The sequence below is a fragment of the Mauremys mutica genome, unplaced genomic scaffold (assembly GCF_020497125.1).
Source record: "Mauremys mutica isolate MM-2020 ecotype Southern unplaced genomic scaffold, ASM2049712v1 000124F_np12_subseq_4991368:5084080_obj, whole genome shotgun sequence".
NCBI lineage: Eukaryota > Metazoa > Chordata > Testudines > Geoemydidae > Mauremys > Mauremys mutica.
In genome coordinates, this window is record NW_025422857.1 from 20,835 (window position 1) to 36,055 (window position 15,221).

Genomic DNA, 15,221 nt, shown 5'->3' on the forward strand with positions numbered 1-15,221 from the left:
ACGTCCTGTGGAGGAAGTGCCACCCACAGTCCGCCTCATGGAGCCCCCTTGCCCGCGATGGGTGCACAGGTAAAGCCATCCTGCCATCCTCGGCTCCAGTGAGGTTGGCTGAAGGGGAGGTGTTGAGAGTAGGTTGTTGCGTCAGGCAGGCACAGGAGTTACGGACTCTGCTGGAAAGTTGGCATAGTAGTTACAGGGCGGCCCTGGGCTCTGGCCAAAGGTTGGTGGGGTGGGGATGGGATTCAGTTCTCCATCTCTGCTTCGCTCCCTGCGCAGAGTGTGTGTTTTATCCATGGGGGGAGAGACGTACTCAATTTTTTCCCCTTGGGTATGCAGAATCTCATTTCAAGCAAACACCCACTAAACCAAAAAAATTCTCAGGCCAAGCTTAGCCTGGAAACGATCAGCGTGGAAAACATCTCCAGTGGGTGCTTCAAACGCCCCAGAATTACTCAGACACTTTTCACAATCCCACCCGTTATGGACCGAGGACATGCAGGTTCATCTCAGCACAACCCGAAGGGCAAAGGCCGAGCTCCAAAGGGAATGGACTCGATTTGATTCATGTGTAAAATTTCCAGCACTGGTGGGGGTAGGGGGGGACTACACAAAGGTCTTGAAACTGCAGCTCACCTGCTCCATAAACTAAACGAATCAATTGTAGCCACAGGCAGAGGCAGTGTTTACACAGGACTTCCCATCTCCAAGCGATTTGCAAACATCCCCTCCTGAGGGCTCCCTGCAGCTTTGTGAAGACGGGGAAATTTCACAGGCTGGGGAAAATTCACAGGCCTAGGATTTTCCAAAGTGACTAGTGAGCCTTGGGGCTGGCTTGAGACTTCTTAAAGAGGCCTGGTTTTCAGCAGGGACATGCCAGCGCGCCAGGCCTCTGAAGATTAGGTGCCAGAGGGGAGGGTCTCAGATCTGGGCCCCCAAAATGAGGCAGGGGCTGTGGGAGCAGGGGGGAGGGAAACGGGGGCTAACTCAGTTCGCTCCAGCCGGCGGAGGTCAGCCGCCTCCTGCCGGTTAGCCAGGAGGAGACAGACACCAGACAAATAAACGAGGAGGAGATTGAAAATGACGCTCCTGTCTGGGAAGTTGGTTGAGCAGCAGAGGCAGCGGCCAGCTGGTTCTGGGGGGAGAGGAGAGGCGTGGGGGGGGGGTATTTTCCCAGCTCCTCCTCTTCCCTTAAAAACCCACCGCTGCATTTAAAGGGGGGGGGGGGGTAAGGGACAGGATCCGAGCCTCTGTCCCTCTCGCCCTGTGGCTGGTTCGGTTATTCGCTCCCCGGGCAGGCGCTGGCCGGGCGGGGAGCCGGGCGAAGGGGGGAGCCCGCGGCCGAGCAGTCCCGGGCCGGGGATGCGCTGGGCAGGGATCCAGCCTGCCCGGCCCGGCCCGGCTCGGCCCGGCTGGGCTGCGGGCCACGTGGTGCGGCTGGCGGGGGCTATTCCGAGCGGAGGAAAGGGGCGGCAGGAAAAGGGAAGCGGCGGAGCCGGAGCTGAGCAATTCCCGGGGCGGAGAGAGCGAGCGAGCGGGTGGGTGGGGGGCGAAGGAGCCGCCCCACCCCCACCCCGGCGCTGCTCAGGGGTGGGGTGGGGAAATCCGGCCGTGCCGAGGATGGAGCCCGCCTGGCAGCGGCTGCGGTGAGTCGGTTCTGCCTCGCTCGCCGCGTCCGGCCGGGGGCCTGCGGCCGGGGGGGAGGATCGGGCCCCTGCCCCCGCGCGGGGGGGCCCCACGGGGAGGGGGGCGTTGGCTCCTCTGGGCGGGGGGGGGCTAAAGGTCCGAGAAACACGCGCTGTACCGGGCCCCGGGCTCCGCGCCCCCCATCCCGACCCTGCCCCGGCCCCCCTGCACCCCGGTCCCTGCCTGCCCGGCCCCCCCATCCCGACCCTCCCCCGGCCCCCCTGCACCCCGGCCCCTGCCTGCCCCGGCCCCCCTGCACCCCGGCCCCTGCCTGCCCGGCCCCCCCATCCCGACCCTCCCCCAGCCCCCCTGCACCCCGCCTGCCCGGCCCCCTTGCACCCTGGTCCCTCCCTGCCTGGCCCCCCCATCCCGACCCTCCGCTGGCCTCCCCAGCTCCACTACACCCCAGTCCCTCCCTGCCTGCCCCCCGACCCTCCCCCGGCCCCCCTGCACCCTGACCCTCCTCTGGCCCTACTGCACCCTGATCCCTTCCTGCCCAGCCCACGAGTCCAACCATCCCCCCTCCCTACCCGGCCCCCCCATCCCAATCCTCCCTGGCTCCATTGCACCCCAACACGACCCTCCCTGGCCCCACTGCATCCCTGTCCCTCCCTGCCTGGACCCCCCAGTCTGACCCTCTCCCAGCCCCCCTGCACCCTTCCCCCGTTCCCTGACCCCACTGCACCCCTGATCCCTCCCTGCCTGGACCCCCCAGTCTGACCCTCTCCCAGCCCCCCTGCATCCTTCCCCCGTTCCCTGACCCCACTGCACCCCTGATCCCTCCCTGCCCGGAACCCCAGCCACTACCCTTCCCTGGCCCCATTGCATCCCTGCTCCCTCCCAGCCCCCTGTGTCCGGGAGTCCTCCACACCCCAATCTCCCCCAGTCCCCAGACTCCATTGCATACTGACGACCCCCCCCGCCCTTCAATCCTGGACCGTTGCATCTGTGATGCCCCATCCCCCTGGCATCTGTAACTCCTACCATCCAATTTCATAGTGATCCCATTGCATGTCTCATCCCTGTCCTCACCCCCCAGCCTCTGCATCTGTGACCCCCCCCATTCTGATCCCGCTGGCCAACTGCTTCATAGCATCCTAACACCCTGCGTCTGTGACCCCCCCATCCTAACACCCTGCGTCTGTGACCCCCCATCCTAACACCCTGCGTCTGTGACCCCCCCATCCTAACATCCTGCGTCTGTGACACCTCCTCCATCCTATCCATTGTATCCGTGACCCCCCCATCCTAACACCCTGCATCCTTGACACCTCCTCCTTCCTACCCCTTGTATTCGGGTCCCCCCCATCCTAACACCCTGCGTCTGTGACCCCCCCATCCTAACACCCTGCGTCTGTGACCCCCCCATCCTAACATCCTGCGTCTGTGACACCTCCTCCATCCTATCCATTGTATCCGTGACCCCCCCATCCTAACACCCTGCATCCATGACACCTCCTCCATCCTATCCATTGTATCCGTGACCCCCCCATCCGAATACCCTGCATCTGACACTTCCAACTTCGTAACACCCTGCATCCATGACCAGCATCCTATGACCCTGCATCTGTGACACCTCCTCCATCCTATCCACTGTATCCGTGACCCCCCCATCCTAACACCCTGCATCTGTGACACCTCCTCCATCCTATCCATTGTATCTGTGACCCCCCCATCCTAATACCCTGCATCTGACACCCCCCCATCCTAACACCCTGCATCCGTGACACCCCCCTACCTCTTCTGACCCATTACGTGCTGACCCCTGCGTATGTGACACCCAGACTCCTAACTCCCTGACCCCATTGCATCTGTCCCCCCATTGCTTACTGACACCCTGAATCTGTGACCCCTCTAACCCGACTCCCATCCTGTTGTGTCTGTGATCTTCCCCCATCCTGATCCCAGGGCACCACTGGGCCCTCCATATTCTGACCTCCTGCATCCTAAGACCTGTGACCCTTCCATCCTAACTCCCGGGACCCCATTGTGTCTATGACACTCTCCAACCCTGATTTCCCCCCCCACACACACAATCACATCGTTGTCCCCCCATCCCTGCCTCTGTGACCCCCCCCATGCATTCTGACCACTCTCTCTGCATCTGTAACTAATGCAGCTGCACATGCACATGCGCACACACACACCCGGACCCATTCACTTGACCCTTCCTCCCCTGTACAGCAAGCATGACCCCCCCCCATCCTGCTCCCATTGTATGTGTTCACCCCACTCCCCACACACTAGTGGGATCATCTAGACAGACCCTTCCCCTCCCACCCACATCAGCTCTGCTTTGGGCTCAGGGGCCAGACATCTGGAAGCAAATGCAACATCTGGCTGCTTGGGATGACTCTGGGTGGGGTGAGAGGGAGGGGTCGGGAGTCTGCTTGCAGGCTGATCTCTATGGAGGCTCACAGCAGGGCCTGAGCAGGGAGCTGGGGCTTTGCCAGCCAGGTAACGGTAGTTTATTATTTGCAAGCATCTTCCCGGCGGGCTGGAGTGGATGCAGGGATGCCCGACTGGCTCCCAGGCCTGCTCTGGTGCCTTCCATTTGGGAAGTTGAGTGTTTGCATTGTGGTTAGCAGAGCAGAGAGGAAGGGGTTAATGGTTCTGCCACCTGCTCTCACACAGGCTTGTTCTCACAACATCGCTGTTGCCTGCACAGTCAGACTCGCACCTTGCACGGGATGCGGGTCACAGGCCCACGTGCATGCTCAGGGCCACACTGTTGCACGTTCACACTCAGTGTTACGCACCCTGATGCACGCTACTCTCTCACAAGCATGCTCACAGCCTTACACACCGACACGCTCACCATTACCCTGATGCGTGTGACAAAGCGGACACTCGGCCACAATGTTGCACGTTCACACTCAGTGTTACACACCCTGATGCACGCTAGGAGACGCAAGCTCACAGCCTTCCACACCGGCACGCTCACCGCTACCCTGATGTGCGTGACAAAGCGCACGCTCAGGCTCACGCACGCACATTCGTACAGCTAGTCACACACACACTGTTGCACTCTTTGCACACAGACACGTGGTCTCTCTCGCTCATCCATACCAGCTGGCAAACTTCCCTCCCACATTGCGCACACTGGCACGATTTCGCTCGCACGCTTGATGCTCACGGCTGCACACCCGTGCGCAGAGGTGCTGGAACTAGGGGGGCCTGCCGCACCCCTGGGCTTGAAGTGGTTTCCGTCGTATCCAGGGCTTCCAGTTTGGTTCAATGGCTCTCAGCCCCCCACCTCTGTACAAAGGGTTCCAGCACCCCTGCCCATGCGCGCCATCTCTGCTGCCTTCCCTGATACCTGAAGCGATCTCTGTTGCACGGTGAGTTACTGCTGCTTCAGTCACAAAGTGAAAGAGAAAGCAACCAAGGGAAATAAAAAGCAATTAAGGGAGGAATCTTTCCCATCACCGCTGAGTAACCAAGAAGCTCAGGGCAGGAGAGAGATTCAGATCGGCACCGCCGCAGCTGTCTTTTTGTAGGGGCTGGGGGAGGTACCCTATTATAGGGGGTAACTCTTGAATCATCTTCCCCTGGTGTTTACACTACAGGGCCTGGGAAGCTGTTGTTATCCAGGATGGTCCTATTGTGACCTGGTGGCTGTCAAATATCGGTATCGGTGCCAACACTTAGTGGGAGACAGCTGGGTGTAGGCAGCGAAGCCAGGTGCCGAGGAGGGTCCTCGGTCCCTCTAGCCCCTGAGCGATCTGCAAACCAGAGCTGTGTTTGGTGCTGCTTGAAATGTACCAGCCAGCCGTCACGCTGCACAGCCGAGGCCGTGTCTCCCCTTGGGACAGGAGGGACTCCCCACTGCTTCCTATAAGATTGATCCTCTCCTGTAGGAGAGAACCGTAGACCATAGGGATGAGCAGGGTATGATAAACTAGTGAGAATCAAGCCGCCCTTGGGGAATTGTGGCCAAGGAGTCTGGCCCCTGCTTGGTGTTTGGGATTGCGTGTTCGTGCTGGAAATTGATCCTACCGGTTACTTGCCTACCTGCTTCTGAGGCTCAGGTGCGCCGTGATTCTGCAGCTGGGGAATGTTTGGCTTCTTGTTCGCTCATGTGGAAAGAAAAAAAAAAGTTTCTAGGCCTTATGGTTGCAAAGTTCATCACCCAGATGTAACTGACGCAATCATGCTTGTCAGTGGCACCAGTTCAGGGATTTCGGAGGGATTCAAGTTCCTGTCCCTGCCCCGCACAGAGTCTGCAGACAGCCTGAAACCATAACACGGGAGAGGTGAACTGCCTTGTTCATATCAGGTGGTGGTTAACTCTGAAACCCAGTGATGTCACGATCAGTGTCAGCTATTAAACTTTTGTTTAATTTAATTTAATTGCCAATTAGTATACCTAGTTCTGTTTATCGCAGTTTGCCACCCACATCTTTCCGGGTGCCAAAAACCTCACCTGTCCCCTCCCCAGCTTCTAAAATCCACAGCTTCAGCCATGCCAAGAACTCCTGCAAGGCAGTGATGCCTTTTAACTGCAAAGTTCTGCAGCAGACCGACGATTAAAAACGTAGAGGCCATGTAAAATAAATGGCATGAAATAACTGGGGAAGCTGTAGTGATTGCATTATTTGCTTTCCTGTTGGATTCAGTGAACGTCTCAATGTTTCGATTTATCCAACGCTGCTGCAGACTCTCTGGTCAGTGATACAGGGCTGCTGGAAAAGGTAGAGGATTGCTGGAGAGTGCACAAGCCCCAGTGACGTTCAGCACACATGCGGTGCATTGTTGAGTGTGTTTCATTATCCACGTTGTACGGAGGGGGAAACTGAGGCACGGAACCGCAACGTGATCACACAGTGAGTCCATGGCAGAGTGGGGACTAGGACCCAGTCCTGCTCTAACCGCTAGACCCAAATCCCTTTCCAGTTTCCGGAATGGAACCCAGGAGTCCTGCTTCCCAGTCCATTCTGTTGTTACGACTCGAACCAACTCCCTGCTTAGCAGCAGGAATAGAACCCAGGAGTCCTGTTCACTGGCGATGCTGCCTTTGCTTGGCTCAATCTCACATATAAGGAGCTTGTGTTAGGACAACTGCATGGTCTAATGCCAGCCTCTCCTAGGTCTGTTGTGTCCAGGCCTGTGGGGTAAGCTCAGGCCTCTTAAGGAATTAACCTGCGAACAAAACAAATGTGCCACCTCCGGCTGGGCACAAGCCAGAAGAAATAACTGAAAAATGAAGGACTCCGAATGGTGAGTGAACCGTTCTGAAGGGTGCCCGGTGTCTCCTAGCGATTTCTTGCAGACCGTTGATTCATCGCCCGCTGCTGCCTGCGCCGGCAGAGAGTCAGGCCAGCATGTGGCCAGGGTGGCACAGAAGGGAGATTTAGATCTGGAAATATGAATGGAGGGAGAAGGAAGAATCTGGTGTTGGAGGAAGTGTGGGATAGTGGTCAGAGGAGGGAAATGGGACTTGGGGCTCCTGGTTTCTCATGCTAGCTCAGGAGATTGGGAGTCTGGGCTCTGGGGTCTCTTCCTGGCTTTGACACACATTCTCTTTGTGACTAAGAGCCACGGTTCAGGTGGCCGGTGATTTCTGGACGCTTCCAATTTTTAGGGAGCCCAACGTGAGATGCCTTAAGGGGCCTTGACTTTCAAAGGAGCCGAACCCCTACAGATCCCATTGACTAGAGCATCCGTCACTCAGCGCCCCCCAAAAGGGTGGAGGCGCTGGGGATCTGTGGCCACTCTTGGACAAGCTAGGCTTTAACCCTCCTGTGCCTCAGTTTCCCCATCTGGAAAACAGCTCGAACAACCCCTCCATCCCCCAGGACCTCGTGGCAGTGGTCTCAGGATGAATTCCTCTTTCCAGGGTCCGGTATAAATGCCAGGGTTTATTACTAACTCCCTTAGTCGCCTGCTCCCCTAACAGACGATGTGTTGTGCTGGCTTTACGGCCTCTCTGTAAATACAGCATCTGAACAGACAAGTGTTACGGGAGCGTGTAAAGGTCATGTAGTGCCCGAGGTGGCCTTCTCTTTTAGCCTTCCTCGTCCCCGTGGATGTAAAGTAATGGCTTTTCCTGTACCCCCAGCGCCTGCTCTGTGACCGGCTATTCCAGCCCGGCCCGGCTTGCGCCGTCCTTCCCTGCAATGACCTGCCGTTCCCAGGGTGCCCTTTGGCCCTCTTATCAGTGCTGGGCCAGTGCCAGCTGGGCGCAGGGGGGGCTGTGAGAGGCGGTGGTGGAGCAGTCATAATATTTTAATAGCTGTGCAGCTTGCAATGGAACCCGGGATTATGAAAAGCTCAATTAGCGTCAATTGTGGATGGAGGGATTTTGAGTCAAAAGGGCTTGGAATCAATCTAATGGGCTTGTTTCAACCCTCCCTTTTTTTTTTTTTTAATGTCGTTCGGCCTGTTGCAAGGCAGTTGGCTCTGATTCTATATTGTTTGTATTACAGTAGTGCACACAGGCCTCGACAGCGAGGGCTAGGTCTTACAGAGACAGCGTGGTGCAGTGGTTAGAACACAGCACTGGGACTCGATAGCCCTGGGTCCCGTTCCCACGTCTGCCGCTCACCTGGAGCAAACCATGTCCCCTCTCGTGCTGGTGGCGTTAATGCTTTGTATGACCCCACGTGCTCTGTTCAGGTTGCTGGCAAGCCTGGTGTTCTCCTCTGGACATGGACAGCGCCTGGCACAATGGGGCTTGCTTGGGACCTCTCTCGTTAAGAACATGGCGGGAGAGACAGTCCCTGCCCCGGAAAGCTCGCAATCTAAACAGGCAAAGGGAGGGATCAATGAGGTTTAACGAAGAGAACTGAATGTCTGAATTTCACACGGCAGGTCAGGTCCCCTGCGTCTGCCTGCCCGGAGTGCTTGCGTGGATGCAAAGTGCGGCGCACGGCGGGTAGCTAACCCGGTGGGCCACGGGCCGCCATCCCATGCAGTGCCCTTTGGGTCGTTTTCACAATGCATTGTGGGGTAGAAATGAGTCGGGCAGGGATGCCTGGAAGCAAGGAGTCACGTTCCCATCGTGCAGTTCTCTCTATCCCATAATGCCATCCGTATCCCATAGACTTCTGGGGCACATCGCACTGCTCTTAGCGCTGCAGGAGGGACTCTGTCCCGGGGACGTATGGGACAACTTGTCTGTCCTTTCTGGGCGCGTGGGGAGAATGGTGAGCAGGCGTTGGGGGACGGGCAGTACTCGGATGGCGCTAGCCCAGCGTTTCTTGAATGTGGCCACTGTGGCTGCATGCGGCCACCCCCACCAGGGGCTTTTCTTGCAGCCACAGCCACCTGGGCAGTGACTGGGGGGGGGGGAAGCAGTGGCCCCTCCCCTGCCCCCCTCTGGAGCCACAAATATCAGAGCAGCAGGCAGCCAGTGAGTTCCCCACCTCCCTGCGTGCGGTGAGGCCCTGGCGTCAGGCTTCAGCCCTGGAGTGGCAGGCAGCAGGCTCTGGTCATGGGGCTTTGGGCTCTGTGGATGCCAGGCCTCGGCTCACCACCACCAGTATCATCCCTGGCCCCCACTGCCTTCCCGGCCCCCATCCATCCTCCCTGGCCCCCCCTCTGTCTCCCTACCCTCCTCCTCATCCAGGGCTTAATTCTGCTGTGAAAACTGATCTTAGTATATTTGTTAATATCACTTTTCACAGCCTCCCAGTAAGTCTGCTGTGTAAAGTGATATTAACAAATATTACTTTTCGCAACAGCAGACTTACTAGCTAGCACTTTTTGTTTGTTTGTTTGTTTTGTTTTTTAAAGCAACCGAAAAGCAAAAGAAACCACCACCACAACAGAGGACGAGAATGTGCAAAACACCTTATTTGTGTTTCTATTCTGTTTAGGTCCAGAAAAGAATAGAAACAACTGTACATTATTTTTATCGAGTCTGCAAAAAAACAAACCAAACCCAACCCTCTACGTAAATAAATGATAATGATTTGGACGTATATATGTGCATATTTATCTGTTTTCCATAAAGTTAATTAAGTATTTTAGGAAAAATCGTCAGAGTGGCCCCCAGGAAGAGTTGATGGCCGCGCTCTGAGGTCACTGAAAAATTTGTTGAGATAGCCGGCATTCACACCGCAGCGAGTCTGGGGCAGCCGCTGAGGGCTCTCTCTCTTTGCACTGGCACAACTCCAGTTACCAGCAGCGGGCATTTGAGCGAAGGGTTTGTGTGCGAATGGGACTTGAGTTATAACGTATCTGTTAACTTGGCAGTGAAAGCAAGTCCTCTGCCTTTCCCCTGAGTTCTGGGGGTGTGAAGGGGGGGTGGCATCTGGGGGTTTGTGAGGCTGGGTCTGGGAATTTGTGGGGTTTTTTTCCCCCTACGTTGGTTCATAGTGTGTTTTCTGTGGTTGGTTGGATTTGTTCGTTTGCCCTCTGGGCTGGGTTTGCCGTTGTGATGATGTCATGCTCTTTCTAGGCTTTATTTAATTGAATGCATTTAAATGCTAATTAGCGAAGAGAGTGGTACTGTAGCCGTCCTCTGGCACAAGCACCAGAAAGATCTTTGGGAAACAGCTGTTTGAAGGGGGCCTTAAAGCCCCGCCCAAGAGCGGGTTGGGCGCTAGGCACTGTACATACGCATGGTACAGAGCCAGGTCTGCTCTGACAAGCGAAGCAGATAAAGATTGGGAGGGGACGTGCAACTTCCCTGATGTGTCATTGTGCAGCTGGGGCTAGAAGAACCCACTTTTCCTGACTCCTAGCCCATCCTGCTCTAATAACCCTGCCTGTCAGGCTGCATAGACATCTACTCAGAGTTCTTCTCCCCCATTTGACAGAGGGGGAAACTGAGGCATGGAGGGTCTAAGTGACTTGCCCAAGGTCATGCAGGGAGGCTGTGGCAGAGCTGGGAATTGATCCCAGGTCTCCTGCATGTCACTGTTAGTTATGCATGGAAGAGAGACATTCCCACATGTCCTGGCCCTTTCCCTGGAGGGACCCGCATGGCAGTGAGAAATGAGTCTTAACGGCCCATCCCTTTCCTGAGGCTGCCAACAAGGGGCTCAGCTGGTGCCAGCTGTGTCAGAGGCACCTGTCCGCTAAAGCTCTGGGTTGCAGCCCCCGTCTCATTCACCTAGTTCCATAAACAGCTGGGCGGAACTTCAGGCCCTGCTAATCCAGGCTGGATTCGAACTGGTGACCTGAAGAAAAGAGGGTGCCCCACCTCCTCTGCAGGTATAATGCAGGTCTGAGGCACCCGGGCAGGCGAGCGATGCGGGTGGGGGGGTTGGTGCCAGGAATCAGGAGGTGCTGGCTGTGCTGTTGGTGATGAGCGTATCTTTCTATAGGGCGAGTTGGATTCCTGCCTTGTATTTCTAGGGAGTAAGGGGAGCCATTGGGACAGGGATCTATTTCTGGTTCAGCCACAGACTTCCCGTGGGACCTTGAGACAATCACTTAATCCCCCTCGGCCCCAAATCAGAGAGGAATCTTACGCTGCTGGAATTTACACCTTCCTTTGGCCCACTCAGCACGTAAATAACACCAACTCAGATTTCCTTCAGCTCGCCCCCACCGGCTGACACGTCACGCATCCCCCCCCCATGCTGTGAGAGCCTCGTGCGACACTGGGCACGGCTTGGTGCCAGCTTCAGTTCACGCAGCCTCCTGTCTGAATTCACTGCTGTAGTAGCTCTATCTATGTCACAGGGAGCCTGGTGCTCAGATCTCGTCTATACACGAGCGGTGCCGCGTTAACTATACCCGTGTAGTTAAAATCCTGCATCCCCCTCGCAGAGTGGCCACAGGTTTACTGGTATCAATGTGCTTGTTCTGGTGCAGCTTAGACCCGTATGAGGAGGGGATTATGCTCGACCAGTATAAGCAACCTTTTTACCAGGATAACTGCGTCATCCACGCTAGAAATTGTACTGGGATAACTGTAGCCATAAAGAAAACCCCTCGCCCCTAACTGACATAGTGATACCGGGACACAGTCCCTGTGTAGTGCTTTGAGATCTACCGAGGAACAGGCCTAGCTATTAATTATCATCAGGTCTTAGCGATGACTTAAATTGCTTTCATCCTCTTGGCTGGAAGGTGATAAAGCCAGCAGAAAGTTTGCTCACCGGGCTGTCTTCATCCGCCCCCTTTCCCACGGTGACTCGCATGTGTCGTGTCCCCAGCTCCCATCTTTTAGTGTGTGCGGGGGGGGGGTATTTAGATAGTTCTGGTCCCTCTTCCAGGCTCCCTCCCCTTTTTAGCCATTCTGTTGGCAGAGATATCACCATGCTGAGATCTTTTAAATCCATTACCTGGGTTTGTTATTTATCTGCCTCCCGTGCTCCCAGGGGCTTTGGGTATTTTTTTTTTAAATGGCAGTTCATTGATAAGCACAAGCCGGTTTCCCTGCCAGTGTGAGATGGGCACCCCTCACTGCCCATTTCCTGGTCTGCTTTAAAAAAAAATCTCCACCAGCAACCACAGGTGTCTCTCCCCCAGGGCTATTGCTGTGGTTAAGTGGCTCGTTTTGAGTGCTTTGTTCTTGCGGCTGGGACGGGACTTGAGAGATTTGGGTTTGATTCCTGCCTCTGCCGCAGACTCCCTGGGTGATTTCAGGCAAGTCTCTCTGCGCCTCAGTTCCCCCACCTGTAAAATGGGGATAATGTTTCCTTGGTCAGCTTCTGGGGGTTGCAAGCGCTCTGGGGCCAGGACCATCTCACTGTGCATTTGTATGTTGCTCAGCTGCTGCGGGGAGACGACAGGGTCCCTCGGTGCTACCGGAGCACTGATGATTAACCACTAGGCCCTGCTTCCTCTCTTCACCCTGGCTCTTGTCATTCTCTTGCAGTCAGGAGTCGCCGTGCCCTGGCGATTCCCGCTGAAGGCCCGTCCCGAGCCGTGCGATGGACTCCATGTTTGAGGATGACATCAGCATCCTCACCCAGGAGGCCCTGTGCCAGGATGAGGAGTGGCTGGACAGCCCCAACACGGACCTCTCCAGCGAGATGTGCTCGGCCTCTCACTTCGCCCTCATCACGGCCTACGACGACATCAAAAACCGCCTGACCAGCCTGGAGAGGGAGAACTCCACCCTCAAGAGGAGGCTGAAGATGTATGAGATCAAGGTGAGGCGCGAGAGGGCGAGTGTCCCCCCCTCCCACCCTCCCAAATGCAGCCAGATCCAGGGTGGACCTGACCCCGGCCAGGCGAATGGGACTGCTGGGACAGGTGCCAGGAGTCCAGGATAATTGTAATAGCAGCTGTCACCGTGAGGTGCGGGGTGTGCGGCTCTGGGGTCACGCCCGCAGTAATACACAGCCGGGTGTGCCGCTCTAGGATTGTACGCCTGTGTACAGCTTCGTGGGCAGCAGCTCCGGGGTTGTAGATTTCATTAGACACCCCGGGGCGGGGCGGGGGTGTTTCTGGGTTCACACGCGTTTCTGTGGGTTGTCTACACAGTGTGCGGCTCTGGGCTTGTCCCCGGGATTATACACCGCTGGGCGTGCAGTTTCCTGTGTCTCTAGCACAACGATGATTAACCAGAGCGCGTCTCGGTTGTGCTTGGCGCTGGCCTGAGCAGAAGGCCACTCGCGGGCCCCATTCTGAGACAGCCACATCCACGGAGCTTTGGGAGTCCCTCTGAACCGAGCCGAGCGGCGTTCTGTTCTCCTGGGCCGGCCTGTAACTTGGTCCATTGGATGCCAGCTGGGGGCAGCCCCTGGGCTCCTGGGGAGGTGCCGGGGCTGCCGTCGGGGGGTTCCTTGATGCCCGTGTCTGCTTTCGCCCCGTGGCTGCAGTACCCGGTGATCAGTGAGTTCGGGGAGGAGCGCCTCTTCTCGGTCTACAACTCCCAGGAGTGCTCCCTGCTGAAGAGCGAGAAGGCCAGCCTCCAGCAGCAGCTGAACCAGTTCCAGCATGAGGTGGGTGGCTCGGGGGGCTTGGCGCCTCGCTCGCCTGGGCCCGTTGGTTCCTAGCTGAAAAGATCAGGGTCGTGGCGAGGTCTGGAGGATGGAGTTAGCCAGGCCCTGTGCTGCAGAGGTGTATGTGTGTCTGTCTGGGGTTTGGAGGGCCCAATAGAGGGGGATTCTCAGTCCTAGCAATTGTGTGTGTGGATTTGCAGAGCCCAGTAGAGACAATTTCTCAACCTTTGGGATAGAAGGATCTGCAGGCCCCGATGGAGGAGGATTCTCAGATGCGGGGTGGGGGGTAAGCCTGGCATCCTGGCAAATTCCAGCTCCGATAATTATACTTTGCCAACCAAAAAGCCCCTTCCCGGGCCACTTAAGCCAGGCATGCCGTTTTTCTTCTCTTCCGGTGCGAAACATTGCTGGGTGCTGTTAAACAGCTGCTGTGTTGCACCCCAGAGGTGGCTGCATTTCAGAGGCGGTCTCTACATAGATAACACTTGTAAAGCACTGTGGTTTCAAGGGGCGGGGGAAAGGGAAGCTATTTATTATCTGCTCTCATCGTTCCTGTGTCCACTTCTCTCTGGCTGGAGCAGGATCAGCGTCTCCCCCGCTGCTCAAGTATCAGAGGACCCCACGGCAGAGAGGCTTGGACCTCTGCCTTTAGTACCTTTAGCATGTGTCCATAGATGCGGCGTGTCTCTCGGCTCCCTGCGAACAGCTCCCTTTGCTTCTTTCCAGCTGCAGAAGAGCAAAGAGAGGGAGGAGCAGCTGGACGAGATGATCCAGGCGTATGAGAAGCTATGTGTGGAAAAGGCTGATCTGGAGTCGGAGCTGGGGGAGATGGTAGGTTCCAACAAGTGCCCTGCATGTGCCACAAACTCGCGGCTGGGATAGTCTTCAACCACTCAAAAATAGGCCAGAGGAAACCAGATTGAATAACCCTTTGGTGGGAGGCAGGTAGCTAGGGAGAGGAAGGGTAGTCAGGGGGCTATGGGGCTGGCCTGGGACTTAAGAGACCCAGGTTTGATTCCCTGCTCTGCCACAGATGTCCTGTGTGCCTTGGGCAAGACCCTTAATCTCTTTGTGTCTGCTCCCATCTGTGCAGTTAAGTAAGAGCGCTGTTCTGAGGATAAATGCATTAAAGACTGAAGCGCTTAGATACTGTGGTAATAGGAGGTGGCATAAGGTACCAGATAGTTTGTTCTGTCCTTTGATCTTGGAGTGTCTCTGGTGGCTAGAACAGGGGACTGAGGGACAGGACTCCTGGGTTCCATTCCTGGCCCTCACAGGGAGTATGGCCCAGATCCCCAAAGGGATTTTGGCCTCTAACTTCATGCAAGTTTAGGTGCCGAAATACCTTTTGCAGCTCTGGGCCCGTGTGCAGGGAACCAGTATCAGGATTCTATTCCCAGGACTCCTGGGTTCTATTTCCAGGTCTGCTGCTGACTCACTGTTGCTGGGCAAATCGCTTCACCTGTCTGTGCATCTGTCAAGCGGGGCCGATGATAGTGACCCGCTGTACTCTCCCTGGCGGGGCTTCGCTCGTTTGAGCTCTGTGCTTGGGGAATGCAGAGTGCTCCAAGACACAATTCTTATAATGGCTGGATTCATGCATCAGGCAGCGTAACTCGATTACTTACCTCGGTTAATGCCTGAGTCAGAGCCCGCTGCAGTGCGGCTTTGAACGTGACTTTTATTAAT

The 15,221-nt window shown here is 56.3% G+C and overlaps 1 protein-coding gene across 1 annotated transcript in view; it reads left to right on the forward strand.

Moving 5' to 3' along the window:
- The first annotated feature begins 1,482 nt into the window (after positions 1–1,482).
- LOC123356974 (TANK-binding kinase 1-binding protein 1-like) overlaps positions 1,483–15,221 on the forward strand; it is a 54,531-nt gene continuing 40,792 nt past the window's right edge. Inside the window, exons 1-4 of the mRNA XM_045000228.1 lie at positions 1,483–1,643; positions 12,461–12,737; positions 13,410–13,532; positions 14,259–14,363. Coding sequence (XP_044856163.1) covers positions 12,516–12,737; positions 13,410–13,532; positions 14,259–14,363 — 450 coding nt within the window. The 5' untranslated portion in view covers positions 1,483–1,643; positions 12,461–12,515. The remainder of the gene's footprint in view (positions 1,644–12,460; positions 12,738–13,409; positions 13,533–14,258; positions 14,364–15,221) is intronic.